Genomic DNA, 23,649 nt, shown 5'->3' on the forward strand with positions numbered 1-23,649 from the left:
ACAGTCAGCACACGGCTCAACCCACAGAATTCCTGTCCTCTGGAGAGGCTTTCCAGCTGTCTGGCTGCAATATTGGTGATAAATTGCTCTGTGAGTAACAGCCATCCTCCAGGAATGCAGCCAGTTCCCAGCACTGCAGTACTGGCAGCAATCCTTGAGGAATGGGCTTAGCTGTGAGACACCACTGCAAATGCACACCTGGAAACATCAACCAAGCTGCTCTGATGGAGTAACAAACCTGCCTCAGTGCGCCCTGAGCAGGGAAAAGCTGCTTTCCAACACCAGAGGGCACGATCTGCTGCAAACCTTCCTGTCCCTGTGCAAACTGCCTTGACTACAGAGCACTGATGTGCACCAGACCCTCCAGTTTTGTCCCTGGAAAGCTGGTTTTCCACTTAACAAAGCAGAACAGTGCCTGTTCTTCTCTTTAGTTTCTCTTTTTTACAATCAAAGCTAGTGCTTTTTAATTTTGAAAAGCTTCATGCATGTTTGAGCTCACTAAAGCCAACAGAGTATCAACATTGACAGGATGTCACACCAAGGAAATTGCTTTGCTTCCCCAAAATATGTATATAAAACCCTCCAGGAATAGTGTTTACTGATTAGTACACTATTTACAGGGTGGAAGATGAAGGGAAATAAGACTCTAGGTAAACCAGAAAAGATTCTTTCTGAAATGCAGCTTATTTTAGTTGATTCAGCTATTAAAATTAGCCAAATTCAAACCCAGTTCTTTATGCAGGAAAACAATGCAAGAGCAGCAATCAGATTTTGAAATGAAAAATGAAAATGAAATGAAAAAACCACGCAGGGATCCACAAAGAACACCTGTCTTGTACACAGCTCCTGGAGGGAAGCAGCACTAAAGGCAGACTTATCACACCTTTATTAAACAAATTTATCAGCCACCATATGAAAAGATGACAGCCAAATTGAGTTCCTCAGCAGAACAGCCTGCCCTCTACCTTGTTATTCATCAGGACCTTGGGAAGGCTGTACCTGCCTGGCTGGATCCACCACTGGGGAAAAATGGACGGATTTTTGCTGATCTGGGTGAAATCTGGCTAGGAAATCAAAACCTAACACACAGAGGAGTGTTCCAAAGCCAGGTCTTCCAGCAGGTCAGGCCAGCTGTTTCACCCCTCTAGGGATTCCTCCAAGACAACACACAAAAGATCAAAAGCTTCAAAGTGTGATCCCAAACTGACAGTGTGAAGTGAGCTCACAAAACCGGACCTAAACCTCTGTTTTCCATCTTTTCTGTTACAAGGTCTGGGGACCATCACAGGCACAAATCATTAAGAGAAAACTGCTGGAGAAAAGGCACTGCCACATTAATCAGCACCCCTTCCAGTGACCTTACTTTGGTACCAGCGAGTTCTTTCATCATGAAGAGGGAATCATCAGCTTTGTCATCGTCGTCGTCGTCATAATTGGGAGAGGGAGTTCCTTCTGCCCCTTGCCTGGACAATCCTCCTCCTCCTCTGGGATCAAACGGATCCACCACGATTGGCTCCGTGCCTTTGATCTCACAGCGGCAGAAGGGACAACCTTGGCCTTCTGATTCCTGCAGGGGCCAGAAGAGATCTGTCACAGCAGCCTTTGTGTGCACAAATTATCACCTGCTTCATAAACAATCGGCTTTTAACCTGCTTTTTGGCAGGTAGCTTTCAGCTGAGAGGAAGACAAAGGCAAACTGGGCTACAAATACAGAGTATTTTCTCCTTGAAGTAGAAAATCAGCTTTTTAGCCAGTTCTCACAGTTTATGTCTGTTCCGTATTAAGAGATCAGGCATCTAAACAGCTTCTGATGCAGTGACATTATGAGCTCAATGTTTCTGCTGCCTTCTCTCCACACCTGAACAGTTCTGAGAAGAGAATATATCTGTAAAAGAGCAGGCAGCTGCCCTCAGAGAGATATAAGAAGAGGCCAAGGCTCACCTGCCAGGCTGTGAGACAGGAGGTGCACATCAGGTGCCCACAAGGTTCAATCTTCACGTCCTTGTCGTTCTCAGCACAGATTTTACACAGTTGGAACGTGGAGCCCATCTCGCAGTACAGCTCATATTGTTCCTGAGGGAAAGACAGCATAAAATCACAGGGAGAACAGAAGTCTGCGAAGATTTCACTGTAATTCCATGTGCTAGATGCATCTGTCAAGCTCTGAAAAAAGTAGAGTTCAAATTATCCACAATTTCCAGTTAAGTGTCCCACGAAAAGCAGGGTTCAAGACATGTTGAATGCCACAAAAACATCAATATTTGGCAGAATATTCTAAAAATAACCCCCTAAAATCTGTCTGTGCAATCTCCTCTGCTGTTCCCTATCATGAAAGATTTCTGTAGTTCCTCTAAAATACTGCAGCCTTAAAAACAAGTCTTGGGAATACCAAGTTTGGCAGAGTTGTATGAACAGCTAAGGAGGGTGGGAATTAGGGAGAAAGGCAGAGAGTTTGATGGGATGGAATATTTCACTCACCTGTGTAACTTTAATGTGGTCCTGAGGTGTGGGCTCACACAAGCCAGTCAAGTCAGGATTCTGATTCCGGCCGTCGGGAAATAAATAACTGGAAGCAGTTGGGAAAAAAAATATCTCTATATGTGCATGAGCACACATGTATACACACACACACATATATAAGGCTGCTTTTGGGGGTGGCAACGAAGAAAGAATGAAGGGGAGAAGCAAGGGGTGGGAATTCAAGGTATTCTGAATTCTAAAGTTTTGGAAGAATTTTACGATTGGACCAAAATCAAACATATTATTCTTGAAAGTATTGGTTCAAATTAAGGGCTTGACAAAACAAGGGATTTATGAGAAGGGAAACACTGCTGCGCATTTATCATCTGCTACTGCCCAGCTCTCCAGTGCAAAGACAGCTGTCAGTAATTCTTGAGTGCCAAAATAGTTCAGCAATGAGTTATTCCACTGACAGCAATGGGACTATTCAAGATTTAACTGCTTTGTTGAATCAAGGTCTTAATTTTTATCAAGTTACTTACAAGCCTTCCCTGAAGCCATCAATCAGTGCTTGGAAAAGAGGTTTGTTGTGGGGGATTGTCTGGAGAATGTTCCCATCTGCAGTGACATAGCCAATGGCCCACTGACCCAGGCGGGTACAGCTCAATCGGAAAATGTAACTAAAAACACACACAGGAAAGGAAACCTCAGTGTGGAACAGGCAGGAAAAATTAAATGACATGTAGGCAGCCTTTGTCTGGCCATATCAAGACGGCAAATAAAAATTAGTAGGAATGACTTGATGATTTGTACCAGCTTTCTTCAACTGATCCCAGGCAGTTCAAAGGGAAACTTTGCAATACCATACAAAATGAGAAAAGAATCCAAGCACTGGCCTCCAGGTGAAATGAAACCCAGAATCCAGAGCAAGAGAAGTTAATATCCTTAAAATCATTTGTTCCAAATTAACTTTCAACAAGCCAACAACAAACGGACTACAGGAGGTTTTCATGTTTAAAAGCAGCCCAGAAGTAATCACATAACCTCCAGAAAGAACCACAGAGAATCTGTCAGCCCTGCTGCGATCAGTGGCGTCAGGAAGAACCTCCCAGCAGGGCCCTGCTGGCTGAGCTCTCTCTCACCTGCCAGGTTTGTGAATGAATTTCTGCAGCCGGGCCTTCACCTCGTCATAGGTGAGGAATGCCATATACCCAGGGTGAGTCACTGCCAGGCTGTTCCAGTTCCTCAGCAAAGATGACCAGGGCTGCAGCAGCAACAAAGAAACAAATTAACCACACACTTCTGAAAAGGGTCAATATTCCTGAATCAAAGGGTTCTTCAGTTAGAGAAACATTTTCTATTCCATCACAAATCCAGTAGAGAGACCAAAACACTCATTCCCATGCAGCACTTGGCATACGAGTTCGTCACTTGCTGGGGATAAAATCATCACCTAAGACAGACCTTAATCAAAACTCCTTTAATAAATACTAAAGGAGAAGTCACTGAGGTCACAGCTCAAGAATAGCCATCAATTGTGCTGCTTCTGCAGAGAAAATGACTCATTCCCCAGACAGGGATGAAGGCAGGAGTTTAATGAGATTATGCACAGGCCCAGGAACCATGACTGGTCTGCTCTCCAACACCGACTTCCTGCACAGCCTTGGGACAGTGACCTCCCCTGTGTGTCTCAGTTTCACTGTCAGTAACTTGTGACTATTCCTCATCAACCCAACCTCACCAGGGTGTGGCAAGGCTGATCTCAGACCTGAATAAAGAAACCAGCACATACATCTCAAATATTCTTCCAAATGATGCCCCAAAAGTCGTAACAATCGTTTGAAAGCTCTCGACCCTGAGAAGGGCTTGGGTGTCTAAATCTCACCTGATTTTTCCAAGTTTTTTAACTTGTCTACAAAAAAATACCAGCACTCCCTAAGAACTCTGCTTCCCCTGGAATCTGCAGTAGCTCTTGACTTGTTCTTTATGTATGACAGCTGGAAAAAGTGCTGAATGAGATCAGCTACATTGCAACACCAAACATGGGAATTCTTCATCTAGATATATCTTAATTACAACCCACCCTATCACATGGGAAAAGGCAAGTCAGAGCCAAAGAAGTAAGTGATTGTTCTTGTAAATACCCAATCGTACCATCAGAAGCTGTGTTTTTGAATTTAGCAGTACTAGAGACTGTGGGGAAGAATTCTACCTACTATTAATATCACTTCAGTGATACAGAGATTTCTCACACACACAGACACGACCACAACATCCTGGCGGGGTCAGTTCAAAAGACAGAAAGCCCAAATTCTCATGCTTAAGCTCCATCCTGAACAACCCCCATGGAAAATAAATCTGACAATAAAGAAAGGGACAAGAGAGGACAGAGTGATAAACTAAGCTTCGCATTTCCTGGCTTGCAGAAGCTGTGTCAGAACTTCAGTCTCAAAGTGACCTTTGAAAGGGAAAACCTGATTCACGGCAGGATGCTGAATGTGCCTGGGAGTTGCAGTGTATATTTAGGGAATCTTTTATCCTACAGCCAGAAATATTACCTGCTTTTACTGCAATGTGGGGTCTGTTTAAGGGGTGGAGGGCAAGACAATCAAATCCCATACAGTATAAATAAGGTGTGTAAAATATTGGCCTGGAAAAAAGAGTTTAACCTGAAGCACTGAGACACCTTAAGTGATTTCCCTTCCTCAATTCTTACCTGGAAGAGCCGTGTGAAGATGTCAAACTCAAATACTGAAATGTAGTCATTGCACGTCAGGTCGATGGTTGACTTCAGGGCCATGGCCTCCAGCCCTGAGCTGATGGGATGCACCTCATGCAGGGCCTGGCGGAAGCTTTTCCAAGGAACAATGGTCCTGGGGAAAACCAGGGAATGGGATATGGCTGAGGACCCCCACCATGTGCACACCTACACATTGTTTTTGTGAGTATCCATGTTGTGATGACAGAACAGAGAAAAATCAAAAACACCCACGAGAGATTTATTCATGTTACACAAACACAGATTTCTTGGGACAGCAGGAAATCAGCAGACAAATGAACTTAAGACAATCTTCTCTGTACATGCAAAAATTTGGATTTAGAAATCCCCCTCTGCTTTCTCCTTTCCCTCTTTCTGCAGTCCTATCACAGCATCACCTGATAATAATTTCATGATGTTGCAGCTGGTGGAGGAGTTAAATCTAGATGGTTAAAAAAAAAAAGCTGCAAACAACTGTCTAAAGAAGGATTAACTGGAGAAGGAAGATAATCAGAAGCCAAAACACAAACTCCTGTTTAAAGGAATATTTTCCTTCTTTTAATATATCAAGTGGAATAGAAGCGTAGAAAGAAAATGCCTCACTTCAGACAACTGTGCTATTCATGAGTAAATATATTACAGCTTTTTGTTCTGACAGCTACTAATTAAACTCTTTAGGTGAAGTACCTCAGTTCCCTCAGTTTGAAAGCAGTACCCAATCCATTAACTTTAATCCCCAAACACTGCTGTGAACACCTCCATGGCTCATTTAGTCAGAGTTTCATTAGATAGAGAAATTAAACCTGACATTTCAGCAGTCTGCACACAAAGATTGTTGCATTTCCCTTTCCCCCTCACTCTTAGCAAAGCCATTTTGAAAACAGAAATTCAAAGAAGAGAGGTGAGTAAATGATTGGAAAGACTAATTGGAGGGAAGATGAAAAGAATATAATAGAATGGCTTAGCTAAAGAACAACCCATGTTGGGGGCATGGTAACCTTTAGAAGAAGAAAGGATTATTTTGCATAGCTTGTAGAGCTTACTTACAAGTTAAAGAATTAAATCAAGGAGAGGAAAATTTAAGCTGAATAATCAAGGGAAACACTGTGACAATACAAGAGTCTCCTGGGGAAAGTGGGGAAAGACTCACCACTTGACACATTTAAAACCATACAGGACAAAAACTGGGAAATTTGAAGTATGAATAATTCCTTACCTCACCCCAGAGAAGGACAAATGACCAGTAGGTCTCTTCCATCATTTATTTTAACCTGACCGAGCCCTTTGTGGATGGCCAAACAGACTTCTTAAAAAACACTGCATGCAATTTGCTCCCACACTTCTATTTTTAAGATGAGTTAGGAACTTACTTTTCACCAAAAGCCTTTCTCCAAAATTCTGCAGCATCTGCCTTGGTGATCCGGAACGTGTCTCCCTGGAAGAGGCCACTGGGGAAAATGCCTTTGAGTTCTGCTAGCATGTGGCTGAATATCAGGGACAGCTTGGTCAGGTTCCTCCTGCAAAGGACCACAAAAACAATTGTTTTTCAGAAAAAAATAGAGTTCATCACTCTGAACAAAGCAGAACCAGTGGTTATTGCAACTTAAGAATGATCCCAGCATGCAAAACTCTTATTTGGGGCTCTCTTTCAAGTGTTTCCCCAGCATTCAGAACATCCAAGACACGGGAATTACCAGCAAGGCCTGTGTTTGTCAAGACATTTTCCACAATGACAAACTCCGTACAATCTCTTTAAGGTGGGCAGGCTATTTCCAAGGCAAAAATCCTCCCGTGGAAAAACACATTCACAGAAACTGCAAAACCAATATTCAGACCTCACCTATTGAGTATTGAAGACAAAACCTCATCAGCCCTCTTTGGTCTTGGGTCTGAAAATTCCTTTTGAGAGCACATAAAACTACTACTGCGCCCCAGACAATGGAAGCTGAATGTCTTCCCAGGTCTCCAGAGGCTCCCAACACAATAGGTTTGCTCAGGGAATGTCTAACTGATAATAACAGGCCCAAGCTCCCAAGGGAATGCAAAAACACCTGCAGGTTTTTCCTAAAATGGTAATAACTTCCACACAAAAGCTTCATGGTCAGGGCTCTCAAACATTTTGTGTTTAATGATCCAATTTGAATTACAGCTGGTACCCCAAGTCCCTTCTCTGCCTGATGACGCTCAGGTATCAGGAGTGCTCTATCCCTCAGCACATGCCCTTTTTTAAGCTGGAGCAGGAAAGCTGCAGAAGAGAATAGATATTCTCTGCTATTCTGTTCACCAGAGGCACTTCTTTCTCTCACTCCTTTATCCAAATAAAGGATGCCTCTCTTCTCCTCCACTCCATCGCTAGGAAAACTTCCTGAAGAGACAGGGCTATTTCTAGGCCAGAGGGTTTTTTCACCCCCACATCACGTGCTTGAAGGTAAAAGGAATTGGCATCATGTGGGAAAGAACAACTTGTGAGCTCTGCCCAACACAGCAGAGCTGATCAGAAAACTGCATCCACCACCCAGGCATTGCACAGGCTCACTTATGGCACTGATTATTTAAACACTGAACCACAGAGAGGGAGCACAGAACATCCCCAGTCACGTCGTATTTTCTCATTTTCCCATCTTTCTCCCCGAGTTTGCTGCTGTTGCAGAAGACACCTGTTTTTGGCAGCAAACTCTGCTCCCCCAGGCTCCAGCCTTTCACCAATTTTGGTTCCTACCCACTTCATCTTTGATGTTTTTCCAGATACCACTTGCTCCAGACATGCTATTGCTGCTTGAAGGACTTACCCTGCTAATGTGCCTGATTGCAGAACTGACCTCCAGCCTTTCAGCAAAAATTCCCTGGACATTTGGGACATTTTTCCACATTTTCACAGAGCCTAAACTCAACTGGAAGTGACCCTATTGTTTGACATATATTCCTGTATTTACTCAGCCCCACACGAGCCCTTTCTCCACACTCTGACACGGTCTGGGTAGATGAGACGGGCCCAAAACTCTACATCTTCTCTGACAGCAGTTCTCTCTTACCCTTCTTTATTCAGCTACATTTTGATTTGTGTGCAGCAGTGAAAGCTGCTCAAAGTGTTTATGGAAGGCACCAGCTACACAAAGAATTCTGGTTTTTGTCATTTCATACATGTCCGACCACAGCAGGTGCTTGGGATTAACACAAGGAAAAGCCCCCAGCTGCTCTTCCACGAGCTGTCCCATTCCCCAGCTGTCTCTGGCTGTGCTACACACTCAAAGTGGGTATTTTAAAGCAGTTCTGCAGTTTGCTTTGTGCATCTCCCCACCCTGGTGGCACGTTAAGTAATCCAAAGCTGCGTATTTCTCTTTGCATTTACCAGGGGAAGGCTCCGATTCTGAGCTCGTGGTCCAGGGAAGATGATTAAACTGTAAATTCACACCCAGCTCCCTCCCTCATGGACATTCCCACTGTGTCCCTGCAATGCCTTTGGCTCACAAACACTGGAAAATTGCAAATCAGAGGTGGGAGCTGTGGACTTCTGAAAGTCCTCACTCCCATAAAGTGACAAAAAGAGAGGACAGTTTGTGTTAGCGCAAGAAGAAAAAGCAAACACCATGCTGTTATCAATCATTTAATCCATCTACAATCCGAGCAAATTAAACGGTAATTTTTTAACTGAGTTCATAAAAATGGAGGCTTCAATGAACCTGCTAATGATTTTGTACTCTCCTATTGCTGCCCAGCGCAATGTGGGGAAGTTTGGGTATGACAGACAAGCCTTTGGTGCATTTCTGACCCTGAACAAGTGCATGGTTTAAATAAAACACTGCAAGAAGCCAGGGAATATTCCTGTGTCCAGTTGTTTATCTCTTCTGCCCAAGAGCCTTCTGCCTCAGCTGAGCTCCAGGAAGTGCTTGCACTCAGCTGAGCACATCAGTTAATGAGAGAAGTAAGAACTTCCTCAGGCTTAAGGATGGATAAACAAATAGTTTTACACACACACATTGAAGGACTCCGTTTCCAAAAACATTTCTGAGAGCTGAACATTTTAAATTCTCAAGATTATCATATTTTTGAATAAATATTCAGCTATATTGTAGGTAAACAACAGGAAAAACCACAGGAAGTGAACATAAAGAGCAGCAAATTGCAAAATAGTTTGTGGTAGTGGCTTTTACATACAGCAAATAGTTACCAATCCTATGCTAAAAGGGTTTAAATTTTAATGTAAAACAATTTACATATTTGTAAATTTATACAGACCAAACAAACATTTGCAATTCTACAGAATATTTTTATTGGTGTATCAAAGTTTACTGGTGATTGTATTTTTAGTAACATCAGAACTGTTCTTATGGCCATTGCTTCAACTAAACAGATGTGAACGTACTCCCAGAAAAAGGCTCATATATTCAAAGAATATTTAAGTGTCTTAGACGAGAGATTCCCAAACAGTTTTGGCCACAGACCTCCAGCAATGTCCCATGATGGCTCTCTCTCAAAATTTTAGCTACACACAGTAATCCACACAAAACTGTCACCAAGGGCGGCACCAGAGGTTGCCAAGCCCAGTTTGGGAAGCACCGACTGCAGCACCCAAACCCTGCTGCTGGGGAATTTGAACACCTGTCACCCCAGCACTGCTGAAAACGTTACCCAGGGACCACAGGCCACATCAGTGAGCTCTCCCCGGTGTGTGCAGCCAGCTGGAGGCAACACCTGTGCCAGCTTCAAAGCACCAGAGCCTGTTTCTGTTCCGTGGTTACAGCCAGAGACAGCAACAGCCACAGCCGAGGTGGGATTTCACATCCCTGAGCGCTTTCACACGTACGCGCAAAGCTTTCAGTTTATTACGGTCAGAAATAATGAATCAACAAGTGAAAATGTAAAAAGCCCGATATTTTTCCACTGTATACAGTAACCGAGTGTTTCACTCGCGAGGAACACCTGCGGCTGGAGCATGGAGGCATCAGTCCTTGTGCACACAGAGTGAGCTGAGAATTGTTCCCGTAACAAGGCAGCAGCAGCTCCAGAGCCTGCTCAGCTGCAGTCCCTGCTGCCAAACCCTGCTGCCTCCACACTCACCGGGCTCTAAAGACACAACTGCTTTGGGGAACCAAAACCAGCATGAAGCAAGAGCTTTTCCTCAGTTACCCCGTGCCCCGCTGGCTCCCCAAGCTCACAGACGGGTCCCCCCCTCCTTCCTGCTCCGAGCCCCTCCGCTGCGGTTCTGCTCCTTCCTTCCTGCCTCAGGATGGGTTTGCTCCACACATCTGTGTGGAATTCAAGGGGCCGAGGAGGCCCCTCCATGTGCAGCCCCCCATGGCCAGCTCCAGCTGGGGGTTCTGGTGCTGTTGTCTCTCCCCCCAGACTCTCAGCAGATTTTTCTTCCCCAGTTTCCTGGAGAAAAGCGTTTTTCCACCGTATGGGCTCCGTCTTGGAAAGCCATTAAGGGCAGAGGATGGTTTAATCAGGGATGTCTCTCTCAGCCACGCTGACACAATTAGTTAAATTAATGTGCTTTGTGACTAAATGCCTTTTCCCCTCAAGGCAATGTTAACGTGGCTGGTTTCTGCCACTGCCAGCTACAGTTTTTTCATTTTCTTCCAGTATTTCTCACCTCCTTCAGAGCTACCCAGCTGACACAGTGTAATTTAGTTCCTCACACGTAGCAAGGATCAGCTCGCCAGGCTGATTTAGTCACAATATTGTGCTCACATGCCGTAATTTGACGTGCACATACTGTCGTGTCTGCAAAGCTCCTTCTGCTTTGCAGGCATGCTACAAACACAGAGGAACTATGAGCTGGAGCACAAGAAAGCAACCTCAAAATGCTTCACTTCTCTGTAATTATTGTCCTCGTTTCTTATTCTTACACTCTTTACCACCAGATTCTGTTTAGGGGACAAGGTGAGCATCCACTGGAGTTAAGTGCAAGCTTCACTACTTAAAATAAACCAAACCACAAACCCACAGGTTTTTTCCTATAACTACATCTTACGATTTTATACTTGGAGAGGAAAAAAAAATTAATTAAAAAAAAAAAAAAACCAAACAGCTCTTTTAACGACTTTAACAAGTGAAATGCACCTTTCAGAAACCACAGAGATGTGAGAGGTTCTCATGTCACAGAGGCTTTCAGATGCACCAGGCAGGAGCAGTTTGATTTCAGCAGAGAGTTTGATGTGCCTGGCTTCCAAAAGAACTCTATCTTCCATTGTGCTCCCAGCCCAGCCAGGAGTTTTCTGTGCGTTCACGTTCACAGAAGCAGTGAGTGGAAATGCTCGAGCTGATCCCAAGCTGTCTTTTGTAACCCTGAGACAGCTCGGGCGTCCTCTCCACGCAGAGATCGGGGTTAAAAATAGAAACAGCGGAACTACTTTCAACAAAACTTGCAACACAGGAAGTGAATGAAATTCCTCTTAACTATTGCTGGCTCAACAGAAGGCACCTTACAGAGTCAGGCTGGGCTGCAGCTCTCTAACATTGACAGATTTCCTCAGGACAACTAAAAGAACAACCTAATATTAAATATTTGCTGGTTCTGTAGAATTTTTCACCCTCAGCTCGTTCTTTTTCAGTGCTTTAGGTATTATGGGACAGTTTCCTTACACTGCTGAATCCTGGCACTTTTCAGCTCACATAAATATATTTAAACACCTTCAGTTCTGTGAGCAGAGCCTGCCCATCACTTCAAAGTGCCACACAAAACACCCTGCAAGCCACAAACCACCCAAAACCTTTATATTCTCCTATCAGTATGCAAATGGCTGTGACTGATGTGAAGAAGAAAGGATATCAGGCCACTGTGCTGACCACAAGAACCAAACCTACTGACTTTTAAAGGATCTGGACTTATTATTTTAGGCACAAATGCTGGTGCTACATTTTTTTTTTCACTGTTAAGAAGCTAAAAATCCATTTTTAAAATTTAAATTTTAGAGAAAAAGCTTTAAAGAGAAGAATACATTTGATATGATTAATGGCCTTTAAAGAGCTCAACATATACTCAGAGGACTGACAAGGTAAAGGATAAAACTCTCACTTAGGTAACAGATTAATTTACTTTACCAGATTCAAGGGGATTACACAGCAAACTCACTGCTCAGGACACTTCTCATTAAACCTAATTTTGGGCTCTCTGCACTGGAATCCAAATTCGTATTTCAGCGGCTATTTGCAATAGTTAAAGAGAAGAACAGAGCACAAAAGCCCTGCTTCTACACCAAGGAAGACTCCGTATTTCATGATTAATCTTCAGCCACCTCACAATTCTCTTAGATACCAAGTGGCAATGACAAGGAACCGGGGCAGGTTCAGAATAGATATTAAGAAGTTCTTTATTCTAAGGGTGGGCAGGCCCTGGCACAGGGTGCCCAGAGAAGTTGTGGCTGCCCCTGGATCCTTGGAAGTGCCCAAGGCCAGGCTGGAGCACCCTGGGACAGTGGAAGGTGTCCCTGCCCATGGCAGGGGGTGGGATGGGATAAAATCCTACCCCAGAAATCCCAAATGTGGCATTCCAGCCCTGAACACACCAGCCAAGCACCCAAGAGACATGATAAGAGTTGCCAAGTAGCAGCAGCAGCACATTTTTGCCAGCATGGAGAAATCCATCACATTTTCAATGATAATTACTACAAACGAACCAACGTGCTTGTAATTCCACCCACAACAGAAAGTCCACAGCCTCCCATAAAACTCTACAATTTTATAGGCTCTGAGAGGAAAGAATAAAAATCTTCCTTCCTTATTATGCAATCATCTGAAATCTTACATTTGTCCACAAACTGATTTTCAAGACAGTGGTCCAATTTTAGACAGAAAGAAAACTATAATGAATGCAAGCTTAAGCCAATTATGCTAAGTGTTACTTAAGTTCCAAAACTATCACCTAAACTGCAATTTAAAACCAAATTAAAAAGAAATAATTCACATTCCTCCCCTCCAACAACATTTACATGATAATGAATTTCTTCTTGGGTAATAAGTAGTTAGTTAGTGTTCATATGCTGGAGCCTGGCAAGGAAACCTTTCTTGTGGGCAGCTTTGGAGCCTGTTCTTTTCTTTAAGATGCTCTAATTTAAATGCAGATGTAGACTTCACACTAGTGGGTTTTGTTTAAAAAAAAAAAGGAAAAAAAGTGCTGCTGTATTGGAAGGAAGTGACAGAAAGAGGACTCACATGCACCATTTGAGTTCCACATTTTGCACTATCTCGTTTTCACTGGGCAGGAATGCGTGCAAGAGGTCTCAAAGATGAGATTAGAGCACCAACCCCCCCTCCCCCAGAGGGTTTTCTGGTTCAGGGCTTAGCACAAGTGTTTTCCAACTTTTTCCTCTTTAAATTCCAACATTTTTCTTTTTTTTTTTTTTCTTTTTTTTTTTTCTTCTCTAAGTCATTCTTCATGCACTTCCTTCCCCTTTAGAGATATGCATGGTCATTTCCAGGAGACATTAAACACTGGTAGCTTTTTCCTGTGTAAATTAGTGAGTCTTAACATTGGAGCTGGATAAGAATATGAAATCCTGCTGAGCCAGCATCCCCTAAGCCGTTGTCAGAAGAACAATTAAACATGGACCAGCTTCCCAAAGCTTTTTTTCACCTCCATGCTGGAGGGAAAAAGTTTATTATATTCTCTGCCTAACCCCATTTTCCCTGCAGATATATTTATTTTGGTAACTGGGCTTGTTAACAGTTTGTTTCCCACAGCTGAACTAGAAAAATAACTTGTGCTAGTCCTTAAACATCCAGTCCACATCCTGAGTAATTATTTCTCCTCACTCACCCTGCAGCTTCCACAGCTGTGTTCTAATGTGGAAACATTTGCAGTGCTCTGATTTTATTTAGAAAATAACCTCTCTGAATTTTCCTTCTGGTTTAACATAATCAGTAAATTTGATTCTTTGGTGAAAAATGGACTCTTCAGCCTAATTAATCCTTTCCCAAGAAACACACAATTCCTCTACCTGTCTCCTGATCAACAAGCTATTTTTCACTCCTGTCATGTCAAGTGTAATCTATTTACACAACTGCAAAACCACTGCTGCAATAAGTAATTGATGTAGTGTGGAAGGCTGACAAATTGCAGCTCCTCTGTGAAAGCAAGAGAGCTGAGAAGTAAAAGCTTTCTGCAATGGAAACAGGAAAAAAAAATAGTCCAGCAAAACCACTGAGCCTCTAAATGAAACTGAAATCAAGATCTGAGGCAGGTTCAGCATGTTCAGAGCAAGAATGGCACTGTCAAGCAATGGAACCATCACACTGCAGGGGAAAAATTACGTTTATTTAATATTTTTTTTTGTTATCACTGGTTAAAAAAAAAGCCTCAAGAAGTTCACAATAGAGAAGTCACATATTTACCTCTGGATCTATAAAGAAAAGGAAGCAGCAGCTCTGAATGGGCTCAGCCTCAAAAATTCCTGTTAATTACCTCACACAACCAAGCAATTATCGCATGATTTGCCTTTACCTTATTACAAGCATACAACAAAATATCCAAAATTATTAACTCTAGAAACACTATTTAATTTCAAGCCTGCAGATGTTACTTTTAGCTATCAAAGCTCAGAGGAGCAGCACAGCATCTCCACTAAAAACCCGCAGCTACTCACAAGTCACCAAGTTGCATCTGATCCACTCCCTAAAATTCAGTTTTAAACAGCAACCAGAAGTTACTGCTCGTACCTATCAGTCAGGAAGTGCACACAGAGCTTTAAAAGCACCCTCAGCAGCATGAATTTTTAAACAGACATGGAAGTGAGCTAAAGCAGAATTTAAATAGCATCTTGAAAGCTCTCCTAATAAAACAAGTGAGGTCTCCTCACAAAAATCACAGCGTTAGTTTAGGCAGGAAAGGAGCAAGCATGGTTAATTTATATATTTATAGTCTGAACCACTGTACACCAAAACCACAGAGCTACAGGGACCTCCCAAATGCCTGAGAGGAAATACTCAAAGAGCAAGTTGGAAATAATACGAGTAGAAGGGTGATGCTCAAGTGATCAGGGCAGTTCTGATCCTGCTTCAGTCATTTTTCATGACTGGTCTGTAGGAGCAAACACCTGCACAGCTTGCACACTGCTCACACAAATGTCAAAATAGTGCATTTTGCTCTACACCAGCAGCCATTTGGGGGAGAAAATAAGGTGATACACAACAGGAAGCAAAATGAATGTGAAATCTGGAAGAAAGGAGGAAAAAAGCTTCAAGAAATACAGGGCGAAAAGTCAGCAAAGGATTCAAAACAACACATTTATGGAACTTTTAAAGTCCTGTTCTCAAAACACTGCAGACTAATGGCCACAAACCTGCATGAGATCAAGGGCAAACTAGATTTTTCATATATGTATATATACATATATACAATGCCATGAGTACATTCCCTGTGAATACCAGATTTGCTTTACTGACCATCTTCCAGAAAGCTTCTCCCATGCTTGGAGTACTTGGATTTATTAATTCTTACTAAAAAAAAAAATTAGTATTTTTCTTCAACTCCTAACAAGTGAGAAAATTTCAGTTTCTTCATCTTAGATTAGTATATATATTTTATATTTATAGGTGCATTTTTAGCAAAAACTCATTTAATTTAATTAACAAATAGCACTTAAGTGATTTGGTTCCAAGAGCTCCCATAACTGTGGAATCTGGCAGTGGCAGTGCAGCATTTAACAGAATCCCCCAAAACCCAAAAGCCCCATTCTTTGTGTAGGTATCTCTTGGACTGGTACACAAATCACATGCACTGACTGCTCTGATCTTGTCCTTTTTTGTGACAAATTAAAGAATTGAGGAAGTTCCCAAGCTCACCACCAGGAAAAGGCTCTCTGGTGTTACCCCTTTAGGACCAAACAGTCCCTGCTGCTTCCTGGGCTGCTCCTAGAGCAGAGGAAGATGCCATCAGAGTGGCCAGGATGTGATGCTGTTTTAATGCCTGTGTTTAACACAAGTCTCACCACAGTTCCTTCCCTGCTAAGCTGTTTATTCATAAATGGGACAATTAGCAATTCCCCAAGGACTCCCATGCCTGCTGTGAGAACACCAGCCTCTGCTGCAGTCCTGACATTCACATCTATCAATCTGCATTTCCCCTGCTCCCTCCAGTCAATTAGCTGGATTACAAACCAATGAGGATGATTAACCCTCTGGAATGATTTCTCTTTGCTTCTCTCTGAAAAACCAAGGCACTGGAGGAGGGATTTTGGATTCATGACTGACACAGCCATCATTTACTCATCAGATATTCCAGATTTATGACAGATCACAATACACACACAGTTAACAACACTCCAGAAAGAAATTTCCATTTCTTAACTCATTCTTCAACACAGTCAGCAGCAATCCAAACAGCACCAGCAATGCCTTCTGGAGCCACTGCCCCAGCCTTTGGTTGGAGCTCAGTACTATGGAATATGCTACACAGAGTTCACTATCAAACCAGAAACATGTGCCAGCACTTTTTCCCCCTCCAGTAATTCCAAGTTGTTGCCAGGGAGTTGACCACATTCTCCCCAGGGCAATTACACTCAGCCACTGGGTGGTTTTCACTTTGTTTTTCCCCCCCCACCATTTTTTTAAAAAAAAATTCAACATCTACTTTAAAAACCTGAAATGAGTTTAGTGTTACAAATGTATGCCTTGTATATCTCTGCCTGTTAGACCTTACACAAACTTGTAAGATTCATTTTTCCCAGAGCTTTACTCTACTCTTAAATCACCTTGTCTTCCCTTTTCTTAAAGCTGGGTGAGGAAACACCTTCTCAGGTACATTAAATTCATACTGTTTTGTTCAAGAGAGCCTTATATTCAGCAAGTGCAGTTTCTACCTCCACCTATCTTTTTTTTTAAGTGCTGTTCACCTTGAAGATGTCCCTTGACCTCAGCTATGCCTTTGTACAAAATGAAAGACGAGCCGACAACTGATCTACTTTAAATACAAAGCTTCCGACGCATTTAATTCCTACAATAAACGCTTAAAACCATTTCTCTGCATTACCTGGGCTGGGAGTTCTCCTCATACATCCGTTCCTTCCCTTCCTTGAAGAGGCTGATGGTCTGCTTGGTTTTTTTCATCAGGTTCTCCATGAAGACCCTGAAATACTCGTTCTCGCCCAGGGTTTCCATCTTGCCCTCGTAGCGGGACAGGATGGTGCGCAGGTGCTGGTAGGTGTCAGGCAGCAGGTCCAGGATGTAGGGAGGGCTGTTCTTCAGGGCCAGCTTGGGGTTCTGACACAGACGCACCACCTGTGGGTAATGGAGAAAACACCTTTGTGAGAACTCGAGGAGAGGAGCACGATCAGGGGTTAAACACAATTCCCTGTCGCAAACGCGACGCTCCAAAACGTTCACTCCAACAAAGCCCATTTGTTGTTCAAATTCAGATGGCATCACAGGATCCCAGAATCACTGAGGCTGGGAAAGACCTCTGAGATCAAGTCCAACTTGTGACCGATCCCCACCTTGCCAACCAGCCCAGAGCACTGAGTGCCATGTCCAGTCCTTCCTTGGACACCTCCACCACCTCCCTGGGCAGCCCCTTCCAAAGCCTGACCACCCTTCCATGGAAAAATTCCTCCTGATGTCCAACCTGAACCTCTTCTGGTGCTGCCTGAGGTCATTTCCTCTTGTCCTGTCACTGCCTGCCTGGGAGCAGAGCCCAACCCCAGCTTACTGTAACTTTCTTTCAGGGAGTTGTAGAGTGATAAGGTCTCCCCTGAGCCTCCTTTCTCCAGGCTATTTTCTCCAGACAGTGAGCCCAGCCACCATAAAAGAATGCAGTTTCTGGGCTGAAGTGCATGTGGACTGATGAAACTCATGGTAATAAATTTATGTGACAGGGGAGGGGAAAGGAAGCCACTTCACCATCTGCCACAGACAAATTTTTCCATTCTCTAAACTGAGGGAATAAAAGGGAGAGTTGATGGCAAAGCTGCAATTTTAAAAATTAAGTAGTGAACTTTCAGTTATAGAAAGGGCAGGAATTAGAGTTGCGAGGTCAGTTTTGGATCAAGTTTACAAGGTAAGAACCAGCAGTCCAACACTTCTACAATCTGTGATTTCCCGCAGACTTGAGTACAAAATGTAGCTACACTTCCCTGAAGTTCTTCCCTATAATGAATATTATCTGGCTGCTTAACATCCAGCATATAAATGAGGTCTAAACTCATGACACTGCCAGGTATGAGGGAATTACAGATATCAAACAGTGCAGAGTGCAAAGCTTAAGTAAAGTGGATAAGAAAAAGCAAAAGAAAAAGCAAAAGAACAACTTAACAACCTTTTGCAGTATCTCATTTCCACAAAACCTTGTGAAACCTTCAAGAGGAATTGAGCAGTTCCCTACAGCACACACTAAAATACCTACTTCCCTTAAACATGGATGGTAAACAGAGTCATTTCTTCTGAAATGGTGCTTTAGCATTTAACTTTGCACTTTATGGCATGTGCAAAAAGCAACCTTGTGAAGTGACATCTCCAATTTTATCTGACTTACAGCAGTGCCTGTACCAAGAGCTGACTGAGAAAGGTTTGATTTCAGCCAAGAGAAAGGCACACAGTGTATCAAAACTCAAACCAGAAAAATCAGACTGCCAGTTAAAAAAAAAAAAAAATGAACACCTAAAAAAGCCTCTGCAAGAATACACGGGAAAAACAAACTACCAAAATTTTCCCTCCATTTTGAGGAGGTTGCCATGGTCTTAAGATAAAGAGATGGACAGGCAGACAGCTGACTTAGTCAATTGATGCTGATGCCTCAACTGCTGCTTCCTTGGAGCCTGTGAACATTGTACAATGAACCATATCAACAAATTAAGTCAACACATTTGTCCCCTGAAAAAAAAAAAATAGTTTCGCTATGAGCATGAATAGGTTCTAAATACGCTCCTCTGACCCAGCTGAGCTGTGCTCTGGGCAGCAAAACCTTTTCTTCAGCAGAAATTGTTTATTATACAGTGGGTTTAAAACCTTAACAAACACTGTCAGCTCCGAGGAGGAAGCCACATTGAGCAAGCAGAGTCTGCACTGCCCTCAGCCAGCTGGAAATAGAGAACCATTTGGCTGTTACCCTTTGAAAATACCCAGCTCTGGGAGCAGCAGACCTGCTGCATTTCAGACTTTGGTATCAATTAGAACAATCTCCCCACAGCAGCAGAGAGTTCTGCAAACTGCTCATTCTCAGAGCCCCTGTAAAATGCCTCCCAAGAAGTGACTTGTAGATGCCTCAAACAGTCAAGGGAAAGGTCAAAGCTGCTGGTATTTTATTATCAAATCAGCTTCTTTATTTACCAAGCAGACCAAAATTAGCTAAGATAAGCAGTTAAACAACACTGCATAATTAGGAACTGCTGCCTCCTGAGCAAACTTGGTGGTTTCATAACACAGCAGCAACAAAAGCAGGGGCATTTTCCTTGTTTCTCTACGTGTGCACTTGCAGCATCATGACAACATCCAAAGGAATGTTCCCAGCCCTGGGAACAGCTGCCCCTCAGCAGCCTTCCACAGGGACCAGCAACGTGGAAGGAAATCGAGCAAAAAGCAGCAAATTATTTTTTGTTTAGGTGTGATGGCAACGAACAGAAGCAATCCATGGTTTTAAATTATCATCTAAAAGTTTGCATGGCTTATGCTTTGTTGTTTCAGGAACAAACCTTTTAGGGAGACATTTCTGGGTTTTTAGGCACACCAATAAAGTTTAGTGTGAAGAGACGTGGGCCTGTGAAGAACCCAAAAACTGACTTCACCCATTTCCATTTTCCAAACGCAAGAGGAGAAAGTAATCAAAAACAAGTTTCCCCAACTCAGTTTTGAGGAAAGAATCTGTTACCTACTCATTCTAGGAAAAACAATCTCATCTAGATCTTTGAGGCCTGGAATTGAATCTTTCCCCTCAACAATCTGCAGCTTGCCTGGACTAATTCTGGATTTAAGAGTCCCAGGCCTGACGAGCATCCAGGGGCTACTCCCAGGTAAAATTTTCTCTTCCAGGGCAGTTCTGAAAACTCATTTTTCTCCTTCCTTTAGCAGCTGAACAGCCAACTGTACTGAGATCACACCTCATTCCAGCTTCAGCCAACAGCAAAACAAAACCTACTCAAGCATCTCTTATCTCTTGCTGGATTTGTGTTTGGCCTTTCTTCTACTCACAATGAAGGTGACCTGCAGTGGCACTTCTCTGTCTCAGTTCTAGGAACTGAATGGTATCAGGAAATGCTTTAGAGAAGCTTTATCTCAAAGCTCCTCTTCCTCCTCCAAGCCTTCCCACATGAATCCCACCATTCCTCTGCTCCATCCCAAGCAGCTCATGACTAACCCACCTATTCCTCAAATACCACCCCCAGCAGGGAACTCCAGGGGGCTGCATTTAAATCTCTGTTCTGCAGAGAAATGCATAAATATCACCTCATTCAGCTGAAGGGGAACATCCACAGGGATGGAAAGGGTATTTTATGTCCATGCTCTGTGTGACCATGTGCAGCTGTGGGAGGAATGGTACTGACAAAAAATTAGGGCTTCAAATGAAAGAATATGAAAGACATAAATATGTCAGGCAGCTTATGGAGAGCATTACAGGGGAAATATTTGGACAAGAATCAACTTGCATAGGAAATTCATCAGTCACATCCGAAAGCAGAGATGCACGAATGCTTTGACAACACCAGCTAATTATGCAGACTAACAAATGAGGTCGTGAGTGTAGTGTACCCACACAGACACAGCACGCAGCTCTGAGAGGCAAAAACATCATCTATTAAACATGCACACGAGCAGGTTTTTTATCTGCACCTGGAATTTCACATTCTTGGCCCAGAAATCTAACCCATTTTCAACACCTTCCATTCATTTAGCCCTTCTCACCATGAGCTTCACTGGCAATTTGCTACACCACTAAAAAGATTTTAATTCAGATGTGTTCTCCTGAGTGTGCAGAAGTACAGCTGAAATCTAACTGAAATCTGAAAGGCTTTTCAGAGCCAGATCTTTCCTTTTGTACAAATCAGACTGAACAAGACCTTAAGCCTGAGAGCTTCTGGATGCTGCCTAAGAGTAAACCTGAAGTCAAATGAGGTTGATGTAACTTGTGACAAATACAGCACCAGCCTTGGCTTTTCTGTCAGTGGAGGGAGCACACATCCAGCCCGCTCTAAAGACCTGAAGCTGTGAAATTTCCCCCCACAAAACATCCCACTGCATTTCAAAATATAATCAAAATATAATTTCAGAATGATAATTAGCTTTTTTTTTCAGGCCAGTCTTCTCCTTTGAACAGAGCAGGTTAGGAGGTCAAATACAAGTTGCCATCCATATCTACATATCCTATACATGAAGATCAGCATTCTTACAGGTTACACTTATTTAGGATCCTGTTTCCATGCCCAAACTGCCTTCCCTACATTAGCACTTGTGCTTGGCCCTCAGTGTCTGTAACAGAGCCAATGGCACTTCTCAAAAGGCTTTTTTTCTTTGCCCCAGTCTCGCTGTAGGTGATCAAAGCTCATCACAGGCACAGCAAGGCACAACTATAAACCCTGGCTTTTGTTGAGCCAGCCAACACAGAGTGATTTCTTGGCAGGAATATAATTTAATATGCCTTTAAAGAAGTCATTTGCTCTGCCTGCTTTTAGCACTTACTGCAGGAGGTTCAGACGCTGCATGGATAAACAATGCAGGGGAAGGAGAAGGAAAAGTGGGAATGCATAAGCCTGAGGGGCAATTGGATGAGGGATGCCCAAAAGCCCTGCCTGCTCTGCTCCCAGAGGGGAAGAAGGTGGCCAGGTGACAGTCCCCAAGGCCTGGGGGCAACTTGGGTGATGCTCTTACTCTGCACTACTTTTAAGGTGCTGAACCCAGTGCCATAAAATGCACATTTCAGACTGCAACGTGTCAAGCTTAGCCTTGATTTCAGGGCTGAACAGGAAGTATGAATGAAATACAAGAACGTTAGATTTTTATTTTGTGCCCATTTCTGTGTGCCTGCACTCACTCACCACATTATTCCCTGACAACTCTCCAGGATTTCTGAAAACTCTGGATTGACCAGCACACCTAGCCAGGCCAGTAAATCAAATATCCCATCACACCAGCAGGCCAAAAGGTCTGGTGCCCTGCCCCCGGCAAAAGCCATTTCCTGGCATTTTAAAAGGAGGAGGAGGAGGGGAGAGTGTTAATGACCCCAGAGAGCCGTGCCCCTCCTAAAGGTGTGGGACTGGAAGAAGGCCTTTCCAACTCCCACGCCACAAGTTTTTCTTGTTTAACATCAGTTAATACTTTATCTTTCTGTAACTACATGTACTTATTGCAGAAGGGTTTCTTTACAGGATTTTACAGTTTTTCCTCACTTCTAAGGAAAATATTTTGTCCTGAGAGCAGCAACACATTCCTGAAGCTTCACTATCCAGTACCCACACACCAGCCTGTATCACAGGCCCAGGCACACCTTGCAAGGAGCAAATCCTAGATTTCTCCCTTGTCCTGCTGCTGTCACCCCCTGCAGCTCCCCACCAGCCCCTACCCATTCCCAGCACCACCAGTGCCCACCCCAGCACCTGCAGGATTATCGTCATCTATACCTGTATATGATATACAGATATCACAGAATATCCTGGCTTGGAAGGGACCCACAAGGATCATCCAGTCCAACTCCTGGCCTTGCACAGGACACCCCAACAATCCCACCCAGTGTCTGAGAGTGCTGTCCAAATGTTGAGCTCTGGCAGCTTTAGGGCTGTGACCACTGCCCTGGGGGAGCATCCCAGATCCTCTTAAGCAAGTCTGCATCCTCCATCCCAAATTGTCCCCTCTTCCTCCAGCTTGTTCCTTGCAGAGCTGCTGATCTCTCTTCACACTTTCCCATCTTGGCATCCCATTCCCATCCAGCCTCTGGCCTCTCCTCTATCGCTCACCTCTCCACCAGCTTCCACATGGAATCACAGAATGCTTGGGGTTGGAAGGACCTTAACGCTCATCTTGTTCTGGCCCCTGGCAGGGACACCTTCCCTATCCCAGGTTGCTCCAAGCCCTGTCCAACCTGGCCTTAGACCCTTTCAGGGATGGGGCAGCCACAGCTTCTCTGGGCAATCTGTGCCAGGGCCTCACCACCCTCCCAGGGAAAAGTTCCTTCCCAATATCCCATCTAAGCCTGCCTTCCATCAGTGTGAAGCCATTCCCCCTTGTCCTGTCACTCCATGCTCGCTACATCCTTCCCCCAAAGCGCTGCACCCCATTTTGTGCCCACACACCTCTCAGCCCCCCAAATATTTCTCTTTGAGCCACAGACAGCTCTCTCCCAGCCAACCCCACGGCTCCAGGCTCATCCCAGACCCCCTCTGACCCCAGAGTCCCATAGCCACCCCAGCCCCCCACGGCCGCTCCCATCCCACCGCCCTCCCCACCTTATCCATGAGCTTCCAGCACTTCTCCACCATCTTCTTGTCCACCGCGCCGGGCCGGGGCGGCCCGCG

The 23,649-nt window shown here is 43.8% G+C and overlaps 1 protein-coding gene across 1 annotated transcript in view; it reads right to left on the reverse strand.

Moving 5' to 3' along the window:
- Positions 1-23,646, reverse strand: part of CBL (Cbl proto-oncogene) — a gene marked incomplete at its 5' end in the record, with an annotated part of 35,231 nt that extends 11,585 nt beyond the window's left edge. Inside the window, 9 exon segments of the mRNA XM_017738365.1 lie at positions 1,364-1,567; positions 1,942-2,073; positions 2,479-2,566; positions 3,003-3,140; positions 3,603-3,724; positions 5,177-5,333; positions 6,589-6,735; positions 17,187-17,434; positions 23,581-23,646. Of these exon segments, the coding sequence (XP_017593854.1) occupies positions 1,364-1,567; positions 1,942-2,073; positions 2,479-2,566; positions 3,003-3,140; positions 3,603-3,724; positions 5,177-5,333; positions 6,589-6,735; positions 17,187-17,434; positions 23,581-23,646 (1,302 nt within the window).
- Between the last annotated feature and the right edge of the window lie 3 nt (positions 23,647-23,649).

The sequence above is a fragment of the Corvus brachyrhynchos genome, unplaced genomic scaffold, assembly GCF_000691975.1.
Source record: "Corvus brachyrhynchos isolate BGI_N302 unplaced genomic scaffold, ASM69197v1 scaffold46, whole genome shotgun sequence".
NCBI lineage: Eukaryota > Metazoa > Chordata > Aves > Passeriformes > Corvidae > Corvus > Corvus brachyrhynchos.